This window comes from Rhipicephalus microplus, chromosome 1, assembly GCF_043290135.1.
Source record: "Rhipicephalus microplus isolate Deutch F79 chromosome 1, USDA_Rmic, whole genome shotgun sequence".
NCBI lineage: Eukaryota > Metazoa > Arthropoda > Arachnida > Ixodida > Ixodidae > Rhipicephalus > Rhipicephalus microplus.
Window position 1 is genome coordinate 237,743,565 of NC_134700.1, and position 15,746 is coordinate 237,759,310.

General features: G+C 48.1%; 1 protein-coding gene across 2 annotated transcripts in view; it reads right to left on the bottom strand.

Annotated features, from left to right (window-relative positions):
- LOC119166221 (A disintegrin and metalloproteinase with thrombospondin motifs 7-like) overlaps window positions 1–15,746 on the bottom strand; it is a 129,457-nt gene that overhangs the window by 38,180 nt on the left and 75,531 nt on the right. For both annotated transcript variants that reach the window (XM_075891662.1, XM_075891663.1), the window contains 2 exons: window positions 7,328–7,420; window positions 5,639–5,784 (listed from right to left, as the gene is read on the bottom strand). In XM_075891662.1, the coding sequence (XP_075747777.1) occupies window positions 5,639–5,784; window positions 7,328–7,420 (239 nt within the window). The remainder of the gene's footprint in view (window positions 1–5,638; window positions 5,785–7,327; window positions 7,421–15,746) is intronic.

Consider the following 15,746-nt stretch of genomic DNA (forward strand, 5'->3'; position numbering starts at 1 on the left):
ACTTTTCTCTTCTTTTTCCTTTAAGACTCTCATAAGAAAAAGAAAAAGAGCTCTTTTTCCCCACACCGGACCACCAGAGCCATGCGGCGCTGTCTGGTCGGGAACATGAAAGGAAGGATACTCAGACCACGGTCATCTCAGTGGTGATCGTCGGAAAAAAAGTGGAAGGGGGCGGCCAGGGGGAGGAGGAGGGGGTCTATTTCATGTTTTCATTGCTTTTTTTTTCTTTCTTTCTTTTTTTTCGCCTACCCTCGCTTATTTAAGATTGTATAAAGCTGAGCACCAACAAACTGTACCCTCATTCCTGATGAAGGCCAGAATCTGGCTGAAACGTCGAAATAAACCACGTTGTGACTGCTCACGGAGGATCTCTTTGACTACTCGCAACGCTATACGGCCGCATATATGATACGCACAGCCTTTTCAATTCAACTTGGCGGCGCTTCATGCTTCAGGTTATCAAAACCGCGACGTCAGTTTTGGCAAGTGTCGAAGCTGTCCTAAAGCTCCAAGAGTCACCCATGTAATTTAGCGACAAATAGAACCAGCGAAACATACACTCTAAAAAAATATCGAGTAAAAAAGGGTGTCTTTTTGTCCCACAACAATAATCGTCACCAGGCTTGCGTGCGCTTCCTTTCTTGAAAACTCGGCGCTGGCCACTTTCCTATCGAGAATGCAATGTAACCCTGATAATGGGCATGTCGATCGTGACCGGAATGTATACCGGGCGCGGGGCGATAGCGCAAGGACGGAGCGCAATATAGATGACAATTATTGTAGTGGGGAAAAAAAAAACACCCTTTTTACTCGCTCTTTTTTGAGAGTGTATATTGTTCATAGACATTTAAATATCAATAAATTGTTAAAATTATTGAAATTCAAAGCACAAACTCAGTTTAAATGACAAAATCGTACAGAAGGTACATAACCATTGTTCGCAGAGATATATATACTATATTATGACGGCGCGATAGTATATACTTTTCTGCCCCTACAAACATGCGACAGATATGAAAGTGGCAGTCGTTAACATCGTGATACAGATTATACAGCCATTTGCGCACGTTTACTTTGTTTTCTAACATCTTATTTTTTTCATTGTTCAAGTTCTGCGAACATTTTCATAAAACCGATATTTACCTAGCTCCATCAAAACAATGCCAGCGGAAGCAACGAAAACAATCCGTTAACATTCCGCAAAGAGCGCGAACGAGGCGGACAAGTGTGGCGACCTTTCTGTTCGCTTCGAGCGCTTAGTAAAGCGAGGAAGATGCGAACAGTCAGTTGAGTATCTTCTCCGTTGACTTTTCAAGCCGGCCAAGACGAGCGCTTCGAAAGTCGGCGGTAGCGCGTACACAAGACCACTCGTTCACGCACTCGCTCAGTCGTATTATGCACTAAGAGACCTCCGACGGGCTCAGCGAAAACTACAAGTCAGCGCTATTTCATGGCGACAAATACACAAAGAGAAGGCACTCACGAAATTGAGCTGCCTGAGTGTGTTGTATTTGAGGTATGGGGCCCCCGAACACGTGCAGTGGTTGCATGCAAACTTGACCAGCCAGGGGAATTTACGCTGGTCATTTTGTGATCTTTGATGACGAACCACACGATGCATAAACAGCGCGCCACTCTCTTCTTGACGCACGAATTTTATTAATTTATTTGCTGGTACTGCCAGCTCTTACCGGGGGCTCAGGCGGGAATGGGTATGAAAACATCAGTGGGTATTAAAAGAGCGCAAGGCATACAACTGAACGCAAGAAGACGTGCGAACGCCGTAGAGGTGTAATACTATAAACAAGAGACACCTGTGCACCCCGCGCTTCAGTGTCATTTCTCTGTCATGTGTTTAATTGACGCTGTCTCTTAATTAACGACAAGACAACCCTTAGGTCGGGTCTGTGAAACACCAAATCTCCGAAAGTTCTGCTGTCTATTTCCTTCTCACAAAGGAATCTATACTGCGCAGTGCGATTCGCACCAGTGTCCAACAAGTTGATTCAATAAAATGTGGCACACAAAAATCACGAATATCTGCGATGATTCACTTCATACTGAATAGTCGGCGACTGGTTTCGTAGTGAGAATCACGACGAAAGTCACGACGACGGCTCACCTAGAGAGGAGAAAAATGCGGGAAGTAAAAGGTCGCTAAAGCAAACTGTTTCGCGTACACACCGCCCAAGTCGATCCACTCGACGGGCAGAAAGTAGAAAGAAATACGAAACAGCCGAAGTCTATTAACCATACGGTCAAGGAAGGCTTACCGGACACATTTCCCTCATCAACGACGACATTTGTATTGCCGGTACGAGGGCAGTTCCAGCAATGCTATGCCTTCAACGCAGGCGTAATGAGCTCTGAGGCAGGGCAAATTCTCCTTACCGTGACCACCGTTGGCGCGTACTGCAATGCACTTACTTCCTGATTATATGGGTCGTATTACTAAATACTGTTGTAGCATGCAATAGAATTTCATGGCCGAAGTTCATTTCCTACTTAATTATTTTCCATTTTGAGACCAGCCCTGAGTCTCGGCCTCGCGATCGATGGAAATTGTCACCACTGTTTAAGTGGTCGCGTTACCTAAGCTTTCTTCAGACGCGAAAAAAATAATAAAAACACTGCAGGAGTTTCGCACCCCTTTTGCATGTCGCAAGGAACCACTATGTCTTCATTTATCACCCGAGTGTCGCTGATAATCGCTGCTAGAGATGGTTCAAATCCGGCCTCCCGCCAAGAAATTTAGTTGGTTAATTTATTAATTTCTGAGATATCCTGTCTCTGGACACACACACACACACACACGCACGCACACACACACACGCACATACGTACACACACACACGCACGCCCGCACAAACACACACACACACGCACATACACACACGCACGCACACACGCCCGCACGCACACGCACAAACACACACACACGCGCGCACACACACATACGTACACACACACGCACACGCGCACACACACGCACGCGCGGGCACACACTGTTATGCCTGCGAGTCCACATCGAACGTCCGTCCATGCCTCTGAAAAAGGCAATCTGTGTCAAGGCCAGCACGCGAGCCCGCCTGACGCGAACAACTCAACGGCGTCATCACGCCGCGGTGCCTCTCTGCCGCGCACGTACAGTGAGTCCTCTCAGCTAGCGAGCCCGTCGAGCAAGCAATCGGCGCCTTCCTGTCTGGCGAGTCTTACGCAATGCGTGGCGACGTCACTCGTCCTTGGGTGCAGCCACGTGCAGTGCAGCGGCTCCGGATTTGATGAGAATGACGCGGCCCAGCGGCGACCCCATTGAAGGATTCTGACCTCACGACCAGCGGCGCTTCTGGTTGGACATTTGGTTATTCAAAAAATCCACCCGGTGCATATAAAAAAAAAAAACCCTGCAGCGCGTAGCGAGCAATAGACCTATGTGTCAGAGAAGAGAGCTGTCGGCTCTAAGCTGTCGGCCCCAGTGCCGAATTTGTAACGCCTCTGTATATATGCTGTACATAAACCTTGTTTAACTCACCGTCCTCTCGTCTGCTCGTCTATCAGGTCTGCGCGGAAGCAGTCGCGAGCTGAGAAACCTGCGCTACCAAACGGCTGGTAATCTTCCCGGCGGAGTTCGAAGCAGTGGCGCCTTCGGGACCGTGTTGGCGTCGCCGTCTTTCGAAACAGTGGTGGCAGCGGCGAGATTCGTGGCGCCCTTCGTAACGTCGTCGGAGGCGCGGTTCGTAACAATACACACACGCACACACACGCACACACGCACACACACACACACACACACGCACACACGCACACACGCACGCACACACACACACGCACACACACACACGCACGCACACACACGCACACACACACACACACACACACACACACACACACACGCGCGCACCCACAAATTTTCCCAAAGAATCATTCGCGAAGTTCTATGTATGGCGTTACTGAGCCAAGCCGAAACGTAACTTAAAGAGCATTCTCCCAGCTGATTCCGACCGCGAGGGTTCGCCGCTAATGCGGAAAACTCCTCCCCCGCGATAGAGTTGGAAGTGTTGCATCGGAGAAAATGATCGCCGCGTCCCTTGCGCTTTCAGCAACGAGTTTAGATTGCAGCCCAGTGTTCACAGTGTTCAGCTGCCAACCCAAAATACGCGGGTTCGAATCCCGGACACGACGGTCGCACTTTGATTGAGGCGATATGCCAGAGACACGCGTAATGTGCGACCACAGTGAACGGTAAAGAACGTCAGCTGGTCGAAATGTTCCGCAGCGTTCCACAACGGCGACTCCGACAGCCTGGGTCGCTTTGGGACGTTAATAACCGCGATCCAACCGAGCCATTCTTCGGGTATGCACGTCGAGTACACGGAAAGTCTTGTTGTCGAAGCACGCTCGTGTACTCACGAACTTAACGGAATAATTGAATTATGTTGATTACACGCGCCTCCAAGAGAAGACGTCCTGCGTTCGCCTAATTACAAGTCGTGTGCCCGGGAAATAGACATTTATCACCGGCAAGTCAGACGTAGTTGAGAAGACGGTTATGTTTTACTGCATGTAAACAGTATGTAACATAACGATATCGTATACGTAGGATAGCTAACGTACATAACAAACAGCACGTGTGATTAAGTGAATTTGTACACAGTAAGGCTACGCGGTCACTGGCAGACGCAAGCTTTGCGGGAAGGCAGCCGATGTCTATACCAGATGGTAATGGGCCTTTGAACACAGCCTTGCCTCCAACTCTAAGTGACAGTACTTAGAGGAGACGCTGCCTGGCTATTCAGACGTCGAAACCCAACAGCGTTCATTGCGCGAGCAAAAGCGGACCCCGATGTAAGCCCGGACTAAGGATATCACCCAGTATGTATATAGGGCTTTTTAAGGGGGCTTATATGCTGTGTAAGTGTATATAAGTTTTTTCCGCCCTCACAGTGTTGAGTAATACGTATATCTGCAGCACCTAACGACAGATCATGACTAACCCCCGCATTCACAAACGCTCCTTCACTCAAGGAGTCTCCTCGACTTGAAAAAGTCGATGGGAGCGCCGTCTCTTGGCAGAACAAGTCACTGCATATCGGCAATATTCTGCAGCGATTATTGAGAAGCGCAGCGTCAATTTCAGTCGAGCAGCGGCGCTGTGCTCAACTCAGTCAAGTGAAGGACGGAATTTGAGTCGAGGAGCATTTCTGAATACGGGGGTAAGTTTGTCTCCACCGCCTGCTAGGCTTTATCCTGCCTCTGTTGCCCCCTAGAGATAGTTTTAGAGCGAATTGACCATCGCTGGTTCCCAGCGATAAAAAGGCATGTCACAGCTTTACCTTAAAGGCAATGCGCTGAAAGTAATAGCAATATATTGAGCAACCTCATCTCAAATTTGTCGTCCCTATATAACGGAGTAAGCTTCCATTAAACCCGCTAATACTTACTGCATTGTATACAACGCCATGGGGTGCTATATACTGCCTCACGAGGCAGTATACGCTAAGCCCTACTGTTTATCCCTTCCCAACATTGCATCGCGTACATCGCAGCAGTTCATCTCTCTCGCGAGAGAAATAAACAAAAATAAAGCGACATTCACAGAGCCAGCAAGAGACGAAACGAAACAAGCATGTATGTGCACCTCGGGTGGTCGCAGTGTCTTTCGGAGACCGTGACACCGCCTCCACAGCTGCGCGAGCACTCGGACCAGTTGGACCAGGGGCCCCAGTGGCCGTCGATGGCCTCCGGCCGCTCACCCATCTCAGTGCACTCGCCAAGGTAGCACCACTGCGCGCATAGAGAGGCTACGCTGGAGAGAGTCTCGAAGGTTCCGAATTCAAAGCATACTTACTCCAAGGAGAGTCGGATGCAACATGCCACTAGCACACACACGCGATTACACATAAAGCACGCGGTTTCGGAAGAACAAACATAGATCAAAGAAAAAGACAAGCGCAGCCACGCAATCTTCTCGCGGAGTGTAAAAAAAAAGAAAAGAAGTGAATGCATTGCTTTTTGTGAATGACAAACCAACGTGACAATCTCAGACGCTTCACATCAGATCTGTCTTCTGTCAATACTGTCGTCTCTGTGTACATCACTTAAAAGGACGGCAAATAAGAACGATCTTCTCGTATCCATGAATTATAATTTCACAATATCTGGAACACCACAACGTGAATATTGTCGAGTAAAAATGAAATAAGGACAGCAACAGCGCATTGAAGTTCACGCACCAGCTAGCCATGAGGTCACACAGTTTGACGGCGTTTCCGAGGGACTATGTAAAATTGTTGATCGATGAAAACCCTTTACATTGTGTTCTAAGAAGCTCAAAGTCACGAATTATAACCACAGAGTGCTAGCGAGAATACAGAAACACGTACACGAGAAGGAGGCGGTACAGATGAAATAACGCATTGTTCTTCTGGGACAAATGCCTTCTCGGAGAAACGCTTTTCCTGATCGCGCGCGCGGGGGGGGGGGGGGGAAGCTTTTGTAAATTACCAGTTACGTTTGTCTACAAATCTCATTTTGTGTTTACCGCCCGTTTGTTCCCTTCTTCAATTTTTTTTTTGTTGACAAGCGGTGAGTAGTGGGATTCGTCCAATTTCAATGACCCACAGCCGTTGACGATGATAACAGTCTTTTGCGCACATTTGTATTATACGCTCCAAAATTTTTGCGGCCGGCCTAAACATCAGCTTCGTTGCTATTTCAAAAAAAAAAACACCGGCATTATGCAGATATCATTTTCTCGCTGTTAACTCCAGCTGCTGCAAAGTGCCAAGGACTACGGCGCCTATAACCAGTGTGGCACAATAGATAGGAGACAAGACAAGACAAGACAATAGCTCTGTGCCTTCTATGAGAAATTTAAACGTAAACCGCGCGCCTGAAAAACGGGCTGTTTACGAGTTTAATGTTGCGCGCATTCACTATACGGCGCTGCATACTCACGGTCATTTACGTGCCGAAGAATGAAACGACATAATGTGACGACATCCTCACATTCGCCAAACTGCGCCACGCACTGAAGCTCACGTCATTTCGCGACAGCGTGACAAAAAAAAAAACGCGCTCAAAAGCGCGTTAACAACAGCTGTTAGTACAGCCGTTATCTTGGACAACGAAAAAAAAATAGATGTCATCTAGATGGCGAACACGGGCTCCACTACATTACACTGGTCCTATATTCGCAAAACGGCGTTTACATTTTTTCGGGGATTGCTTTTGAGCGTGCTGAGATGCGGGTTTATTAACATTCTTCCGCATAACACATCAAGTTTGCACCATCTCGAACAATAGCAACAAGAAGAAATCAACGCACCTTGTTCTTGTCGCAGACGGTTCCCTGTGCAGCTGGCTCCATTTTGGTGACGCACTTGTTGTCCAGGCGGCACCACAGCGTCCGGCACACTTCCTGGCACGGGACACACCCGTCGTCAAGACGCGTGCACGCACACTATCACCGTCACGTCAAACAAAGCACTTGAACACTTGTCGCTCGATGATGTGATTTGTAAGGTTTAACGTCCCAAAACCACCATATGATTATGAGAGACGCCGTAGTGGAGGGCTCCGGAAATTTTGACCACCTGGGGTTCTTTAACGTGCACCCAAATCTGAGCACACGGGCCAACAACATTTCCACCTCCATCGGAAATGCAGCCGCCGCAGCCGGGATTCGATCCCGCGACTTGCGGGTCAGCAGCCGAGTACCTTAGCCACTAAACCACCGCGGCGGGGCAACTTCCGGTCAAGCACTTGCTTCCGATTCTTCGTTTATTAAAACAACGTACTCTTTTTAAAATTAAACTGCTACAGAATCGATGCTTACGGTTCTAGTTAAGAGTTATTATAGACGCATGCGACACCAGATCACAAGTTTACTTGAGATAGCGGGCCATTTAACAGCAAAGATAAAAAACGATAATTGAGTGAACGAGTTCAATTAAGCAGATGCTTTTTCTCCTGAGCAGCTTCGAGTTCCCGCATATGCTCCCCACAGAAGCAGAGTTGCGCATAGGTCCTCCATCCTCCGTCAAACAAAACACGAACAAACAGCTAAGTTAGGCAAAACTGGGGCTGTGAATTGTTCGATTGCACTTCATGGCAGTGGCTATCGTAAGCAATCCTTTTGTTTTGAAATTGCAAATAGGAAAACTCTGACAAAGTCGATGGTCGAGAAATTAAATACAGCGAATCGTTTGTTTTACGTTGTTTCTGACGTCACACTGTAAAATATAACGTAGGTGGTTCGAGGAAACAAGGACTACAATTGTAACTCGTGTTTTACGAATAACGCGAGCTCACGAGAATATCACGCATATCTAGATAGATGCGGGATAACCTAAACACTGGGTAAAGGTCAAAACGTTTATACCGAAAGTGCTCGGGCTGAATCATGCTGCTTAATAGGCGTGTTAAGTGAATATTCCCACACTGACTCGCGCACAATATTATAGTTCTGTCCCGTTCAAAATTTTCCAACGGCTTCCCAGCCGTTGATAAAATGGGCGCGAAGTAATACATATCGCATTTGTTACCGTCTACTCTAGCCACACAAATATCACTATAAGACATTTAATCACACTATGTAGTCAGATTTTGAACGTGATGTGTACGGGGATGAGTGTTCTGGAACGTACTGAATTACGCTGTAATAACTTAAGTAACTACAACGGCCGACGAGTCTATTGTCACGAGCAATAAGATATACAACACTGAATTAACGTTTATTCGATTACTTGGAATGTACTGATATGAGGACTATGCACCTGATTGCCAGACATACATTTCTGCAAGAGCATTTAGTGTAATTACATGTTTCGTTCATTTTTGACAACTACAATTCAGTGTAGGTAATTTCAGTGATCACATTATTCCCGACTCTACACACTGCCCACGTTCAATCAGCAAATCTGCTTCGAGTGTCGCTTTTTTCTGGCACGCGTTATAAAAGGCAAAGTTTATTATGTACTTTGAAAATACAAGTTGGTATGAGCTGAACATCGACAACTATGCCTAATAGCTAGCTGAATAAGTCACATATTGAAAAAAAAAAAGCCTTTTCGTTTTGTTTTTGGTTCGTGCAGTAGAGAGCACAGCACTCTGTCATCGTCGCAGCACTTAGTCACATAAACCGATTCTCGCTAAAAAAGGACCATACGAAACACCAGCACTCGACCAAAGAAAAAAATTTGCACCGTATCTACTCGTTACACTGCAAATGTCGTCGAAAGAATATAGTCTTGCGTCTGGAGAGAGTGAACAAAACGTTTATTTGTTGTTCTGCGCAAGAAAATCGGTAAATGGTATTCTGGAGGCGCTGCGTTAGAGTGCCTCGAGCGTGAAGCGGGCTTCGCCACGGTGGTCTAGTGGCTAAGGTACTCGGCTGCTGACCCGCACGTCGCGGGATCGAATCCCGTGCTGCGGCGGCTGCATTTCCGGTGGAGGCGGAAATGTTGTAGGCCCGTGCGCTCAGATTTGCGTGCCCATTAAAGAACCCCAGGTGGTCGAAATTTGCGGAGCCCTTTACTACGGCGTCTCTCATAATCATATGGCGGTTTTGGGACGTTAAACCCCACATATCAATCGGCGTGAAGCGGATACGAACGAGCGCATCAAGTCACGTCGCACGTGAGACATGAGCGCTATCCGGCAGTTATCTTGGAAAGCGAAGCGCGCGCGCCCTGCGCGCCCATCTCGGAGGTGATAAGGTGTAGTACGCAAGGCGACGGGTAGGTGCCACCATCGTGTCACCTTGGCAAAGCGTTGGAAACACTTGCCTTCTCGTGCAAGCGTTGCATGGTCAGCGCAACGTGACAAACGCTACGATCCTTAGGATTACTTATGTATGCCTTTTCTAGTAAGAGACACACATACGAAATATTGACGTGTTGTTATGGTGCCTCAGATATGCGCAATATTAACTCTTTAATTGGCAATCGCACAAGTATGAACGCTGAAGCTTGAGCAATACTGTTGGGCGCTGCGGATGGGGTCGGCCGTTTGGAGTATCGTTTGGCGACTTTGGTGCCAATTAAGGTACCGTTAAGGGCGGACAAACAGACAAATTTATAGCCAGACAGACTGACCAAATTTTTGCGTCGCTGCCGCTGGGAGGCGGCACTCACCAGCGACGAGCTGGCCGACCAGCTTTGGGCCGTCCGGCAAGCTGAAGATGCCGCCCGTGTCCAAGGACTTCAAGCGGTCACCTGAGGCACCACCATCATAATCGACAGAGTGGGAAAGGAGAGGGGTTAATCCCCTCTTCCCCCACCTCACCCAGTGAAAACTGCCGGACTTTAATATAAACTTCATTCATTCATTCATTCATTCATTCATTCATTCATTCATTCATTCATTCATTCATTCATTCACTCGAAAGTCCCCAAGAAAGACTATCGTCTTTAATACGGCACAGCTGTGGCGGTGGTCAGCGGCACACGCTCGGCTGTGAAGCTGGCTTCCCCTCAAAAGAATGCATTTTGCGCATGTGAGCGCGCTTTGGGGGGTGCGAGCGGCGAGCTTTATCAAATGCGCAACTCTGCTAACTAATGGTAGCATATAGACCTATACTTTGCAAACAGTGGCAGGCGCCGTCGACATAATGAGGCGCTAGCAGCCACGTCGCACCGCATAGGCTACGCGTAGGAGGCTCATCGGTATGGTTCTGTTTGGCGTTGCATAATATGTTGCCAGATTGAGAGTATCAATGTTGCCAGACTGCCGCCAAATTTGGTAGAGACATTTGCCCCTGTAGTTGTGGTTTCCTCGCGAGAGTTTCGTGTCATCCGCGGTGCATTTTGCGAGTGCATGAGCGATGCTGGCCGTTTTAATTAACGGAATGAACCGCGCCTTGCAGACGTTGGGGCGCGTTCTCTTGCTGTGTGCGCAGCTGTGCAATCAAGAGATCGTGTCTCAGAGTTAGGGAATCAACGACGCGTCGTCCGCCGTGCATTTCACGAGTGCAATGAACTTGTCCGCGAGTGTGTGTGCGACGTAATTAACGCAATGAACCGCACGTTCTCTTGTTGTGTGCGCAGCTGTGCAATTAAGAGATCGCGTCTCAGTATTAGGGACGACGGAGAAAACTAAATAGAGTCGTAGCAGGCGGTGCGCTGCTGCCCCCCCCCCCCCTTCTTTTTTTTTCCACAGCTGATCGTGCCGCGTCGACCGCGTGCCACGACGGGAACGCTACGCTTCCCCTAGCTGTGTCAGCACAAGACATCCTTCAAACTCGTGTACATGTGAGGAATAAACGTCCCAAGGCTCGCTAATTGGGGTACATCGGGTATTCTACAGCTATATACGCCTGGAAGGCTGCTTTATCGACGCAGTTGGAGCGAATTAAGTGCAAATTGCGCGTACCCGTAAATAGGACCCCACCGACCAGCCACCGCCGCTTGCAGGGCCCCACCCGCAATAAGCACAAACAACCAAAATTCCAAACAATGAATGCTTATGCGGGGTCCCATTTACAGGTACGCGCGAGTCACGCTTTAATTCGCTCCAACTGCGTCGATAAAGCAGCCTTACAGGCGTATATAGCTGTAGCATATCCGACGTACCCCGATTAGCCAGCCTTGGGACGTTTATTCCTCACATGTGCACGAGTCCGAACGATGTCTTGTGCTGACACAGCTAGGGGAAGCGTAGCGTCCGCGTCGTGGCACGCGGTCGACGCGCCACTATCAGCTGTGAAAAAAAAAGAAGGGGGGGGGGGGGGGGGGCAGCGCACCGCCTGCTGCGACTCTATTTAGCTTTCCCCGTCGTCCCTAATATTGAGACGCGATCTCTTAATTGCACAGCCGCGCACACAGCACGAGAACGCACCGCGACTTCTGGAACACTCGTTTTACGCTCATTTTGGTAATTAAAACGGCCAACGTAGCTCACGCACTCGTAAATTCACCACGAACGACACCAAACCCTCACGGAGAAGCCACAACTACAGGGGCAAACTTATTCACTAAATTTGGTGGCAGTCTGGCAACAACCACTCCAAAGTCTGGCAACTGACCTATGCAACGCCAAACAGAACCTTGCCGGCTCATCCGACACGCTGTGCTCGAAGGCAGCTTAGCAGCTGCTGTGACAGTTGTCACGTGATCATAGAGTCGATCGCTTAGGACGGGGCGGAGCGTAAGTGCCGCGACGTCGCTACAAGTTCCCCAGTATGTCGACGGCGCCTAACCCTCTTTACAATCACCATCATCATCATCAGCTTGACTACATCCACTGCAGGACAAAGCCCTCATGTTCCGCCAGTCAACTCGGTCCTGTGCTTGCTGCTACCACCTTATACCCGCAAACTTCCTAATCTCATCTGCCCACCTAACTTTCTGTCTCCCCCTAACCCGCTTGCTTTCTATGGCAATCCAGTCAGTTACCCTTAATGACCAGCGGTTATCCTGTCTACGCGTTACATGCCCGGCCCATGTCCATTTCTTCTTGATTTCAACTATGATATCCTTAACCCAGGTTTCTTCCCTGATCTAATCTGCTATCTTCTTGTCCCGTAAGGTGCGGCCTCACTGGTGACCACTGCAGGTAGTAACGCACTCCCTCACCACAGAAGGATCGGTCACCCTGGTGCAGTATCTGGCCACTACCTCCCACATGCATACGTAAATTAACCCACAAACTTATAGTAGGTCTATACAGTGTGGAGCAGCTAGAGCAGCTTAGAGTGCCTCGATGCGCGCGCCCCCGCTTAGAGTGGTGTCAGCTTTTGCAAGGGCAGATGCCGCCGCCTCGGCTTCGGCGCCAGCGCGACCGCCATTTTGGCGCCTCCGGCCGGTAGTTCGTGCTTGGCGTGTGAGGTGTTGTTGGGCAGTGTTCATTCCCTTACAGTTTTATGCACCCATCTCCGCATCACCATGCCCGGCTGCTGCGTGCCGCAGTGCTCGAATCACTCGAGAAACGAATGGAAGTTGTACCGGTTTCCAAGAGACCCAAAAAGAAGGCTTCTTTGGACCGTTAAAATCAAACGAGACAAGTGGCAACCGACTGATACGTCGCACGTATGCAGCGTAAGTAAACATTTTTTTTTTTTAGTGCGTCGTATTCTGACTGGTCAGCATTATTTAGGGCGCCGTTGTTTTTTATTTAGGTGCGCAATGTAAACGCAGGACAGCCAAACGTCGTGCAGGGTACTGTGCGGCGTGCTCGTGTTAAAAGATCACGCTTTAAGAAAATGCGTCAAGTACGGGGGCTTCGGAAGCCCCCGTGTCGATAACATTTCATGCTGGTTCAAGGGCCTCGAGTGTGCTACTACATTCATAGGAATTGCGACTAGTTTCAGTGCCCTTGCACGGGAAAGTGTTGCCTTGGCAGCAGCGTTGTGAAATCCTTCCCACCCCCTACCCGAGGCTGTTAATTTCGTGCACTGCGCTTCGCAGCTATTTTGCTCGCGAGACCGGCTGCCGCTGTCGTGACCGTCCGCCTCGCAGCCCGAAGACAGACTTCGTGAAATTGCCGTACTCGCTCGCCAACTCGCCCCGACAGCGTACGCGTCGACCGGGTGCTGGCGGAGTTGAGCTGAACGAAAAGTAGGCAAGAGATGGGGACGCAGGAGGTGTAGTTAAACAGATGAGAATTTAGAAAGTGGAGGAGGGAGAAAATTATATGCAAGGGCAGAAAACGGGGAGTGAGTTCAGGCCGCGTGCCGGCGAGCGAGTACGGAAATCTGACGGCGCCTGACTGCTGCCGAACTTCAAGAGTACGGCACGTAGAGTTCACGTAATTCACATAAGAGGAAATTGGACGTGAAATGCGCGCATATGGCCTCGCAGGGAATTAACATAGGCTCGGGTGCGTGGTAGGGGGATTTCACAACGCTTACGAGGCCTGCCCATGTTTATTCGTGCACGCGTTGGCACTGATCGGTCGAAATTTGAACGCCTCTTGTGAAATCAAGCCGTTTGAACATAAACATGCTGTTCCTGCGAAAAACTCGTAATATTACGAGGCCGGACTTCTGCCCGTCTTGTGTGTATCGTCGTATGTATACTTGGGAATCAGGAACACTTCAGTGACGAACAAAACAAGCGCTGTTACGGAGTGTTGTCATTTTTACTTGACAAATAAATTCGATTGCACTGGGAACTTGGAGGCTTGGGTACAAAGCTTTCGATAGAACGAAATCTGTAACGCTCGCTATAAAATCAGACCTGGTCCTTTGTGGGCACAATAGACTAATATTTTATTCACATGAATTCAGGAATCCTTACAGATCTTCAGTGCGAAAATTGAAAGGGTTATTATAACAGCAGGCTGGGTCTATGATCGCGCTCACTGAAGTGGCTTACGTGAAAGCGCGCGTGAGCTCAATTAGTTTCCTTCTTTTTGTGCTTCAAAGTTGCTGCTAGTTCCTGCTGCGAATCATACTGAATGCATACATGAAATCTTGTTTATTGACAGTGACAGACATTCGTTTTTCTTCTGCCAGTGTGTTAATTTTTAATTCTGGTTTTATTTGCAGGCTCACTTTGAAGAGAACAACTATGAGCAACATCGTGCGGATGGCTGGAAGAAGTTGAAACCAAATGCCGTCCCAACTTTGTTCACATTCAAACGTAAGATTGAACTTTTTTCTTGCATTACATAAAGCAGCACCAGTTGCAAGTACTCTATGTACCTGGGATTTCTACAAAGCTAACACCAAATAGGTCCTCATATGCTGCGTCCACATTAGTGCATAAATTCTGGAAATGCAGTCACGGACAAAGCTAGGAAATGCGAACACAAAAATGTGAACCAGACCACGCAAAATCGAAAAATACTGCTAATATTAGACGGTCAAATAATGGCACGCTATTAGTGCGTTTGGAAAGCTACATTTCCCAACTTTGTTTTTGTGATTACGTTGCATTACTTTGACTTGCATGTAAAAAAAAATTGCGATACTTGAGTGTTGTGGTTTATATTTCTTGTTTGCATTTTTTGGTCATGACTGTATATACGTCTGGATTTCAGTGTTTACAGGCATGACCCACTGCACAACAGTTTTCCGCTACTTAGCACACGGTCGTGTACTGCTAGGATGTCAGGTGCAGTGGCTATGTTATTTACAAAGGGGGAAAACGGAAACCATTATGTATACGAGATCCACGATGCACGAGCCCCCACTACAGTGCGCCTCATTACCTGTGTTGCGTTGGCGTGTTAAGTTTGAAAAAAAAAAAAACTGCACTCTTTCCTGTCTCTCTTGTTTTTTTTCTTCATGTTTGTGCAGCAATTCAATTTTTCAAGTATGAACCAACTAGTCTGCAAAAAAGTATTGCGTGTTAAGCCCTACAATCAAATAATCAATAAACTGCATAGGGAGCAAATGTCAGTTGAGCCCTCCACAACGGCGCACACGTGTAGCTCTGGCATATGAAGCTCCAATTTGAATTAGAGCCATTTATTGTGGGGAGAAATTTTGAGCACAATTTAATTATGGTATTTTAAGACCTTCCCCTATCCCTTGTGGAAAGGGCGGGGGAAGGACAAGTGTCTTCCTCACGTCAATAACTAAGCCGGTATCTGCTGCATGTGTTACATTTGTAAAATTAACAAGCTAGACATGAACTGGCATTGCTTGAATATGTTCATGAATACATACATTTCTGCTTGCAGCACTGCCTAAGGAACGAAAGCCACCAAAAGAAAGAACTGTGCCTGCACCCTCCAGCAACGAGACCAACAAATCTCCTCCTGGTCTGCGTCAATATCCAGCTGCAGTTAAAACTACCCTA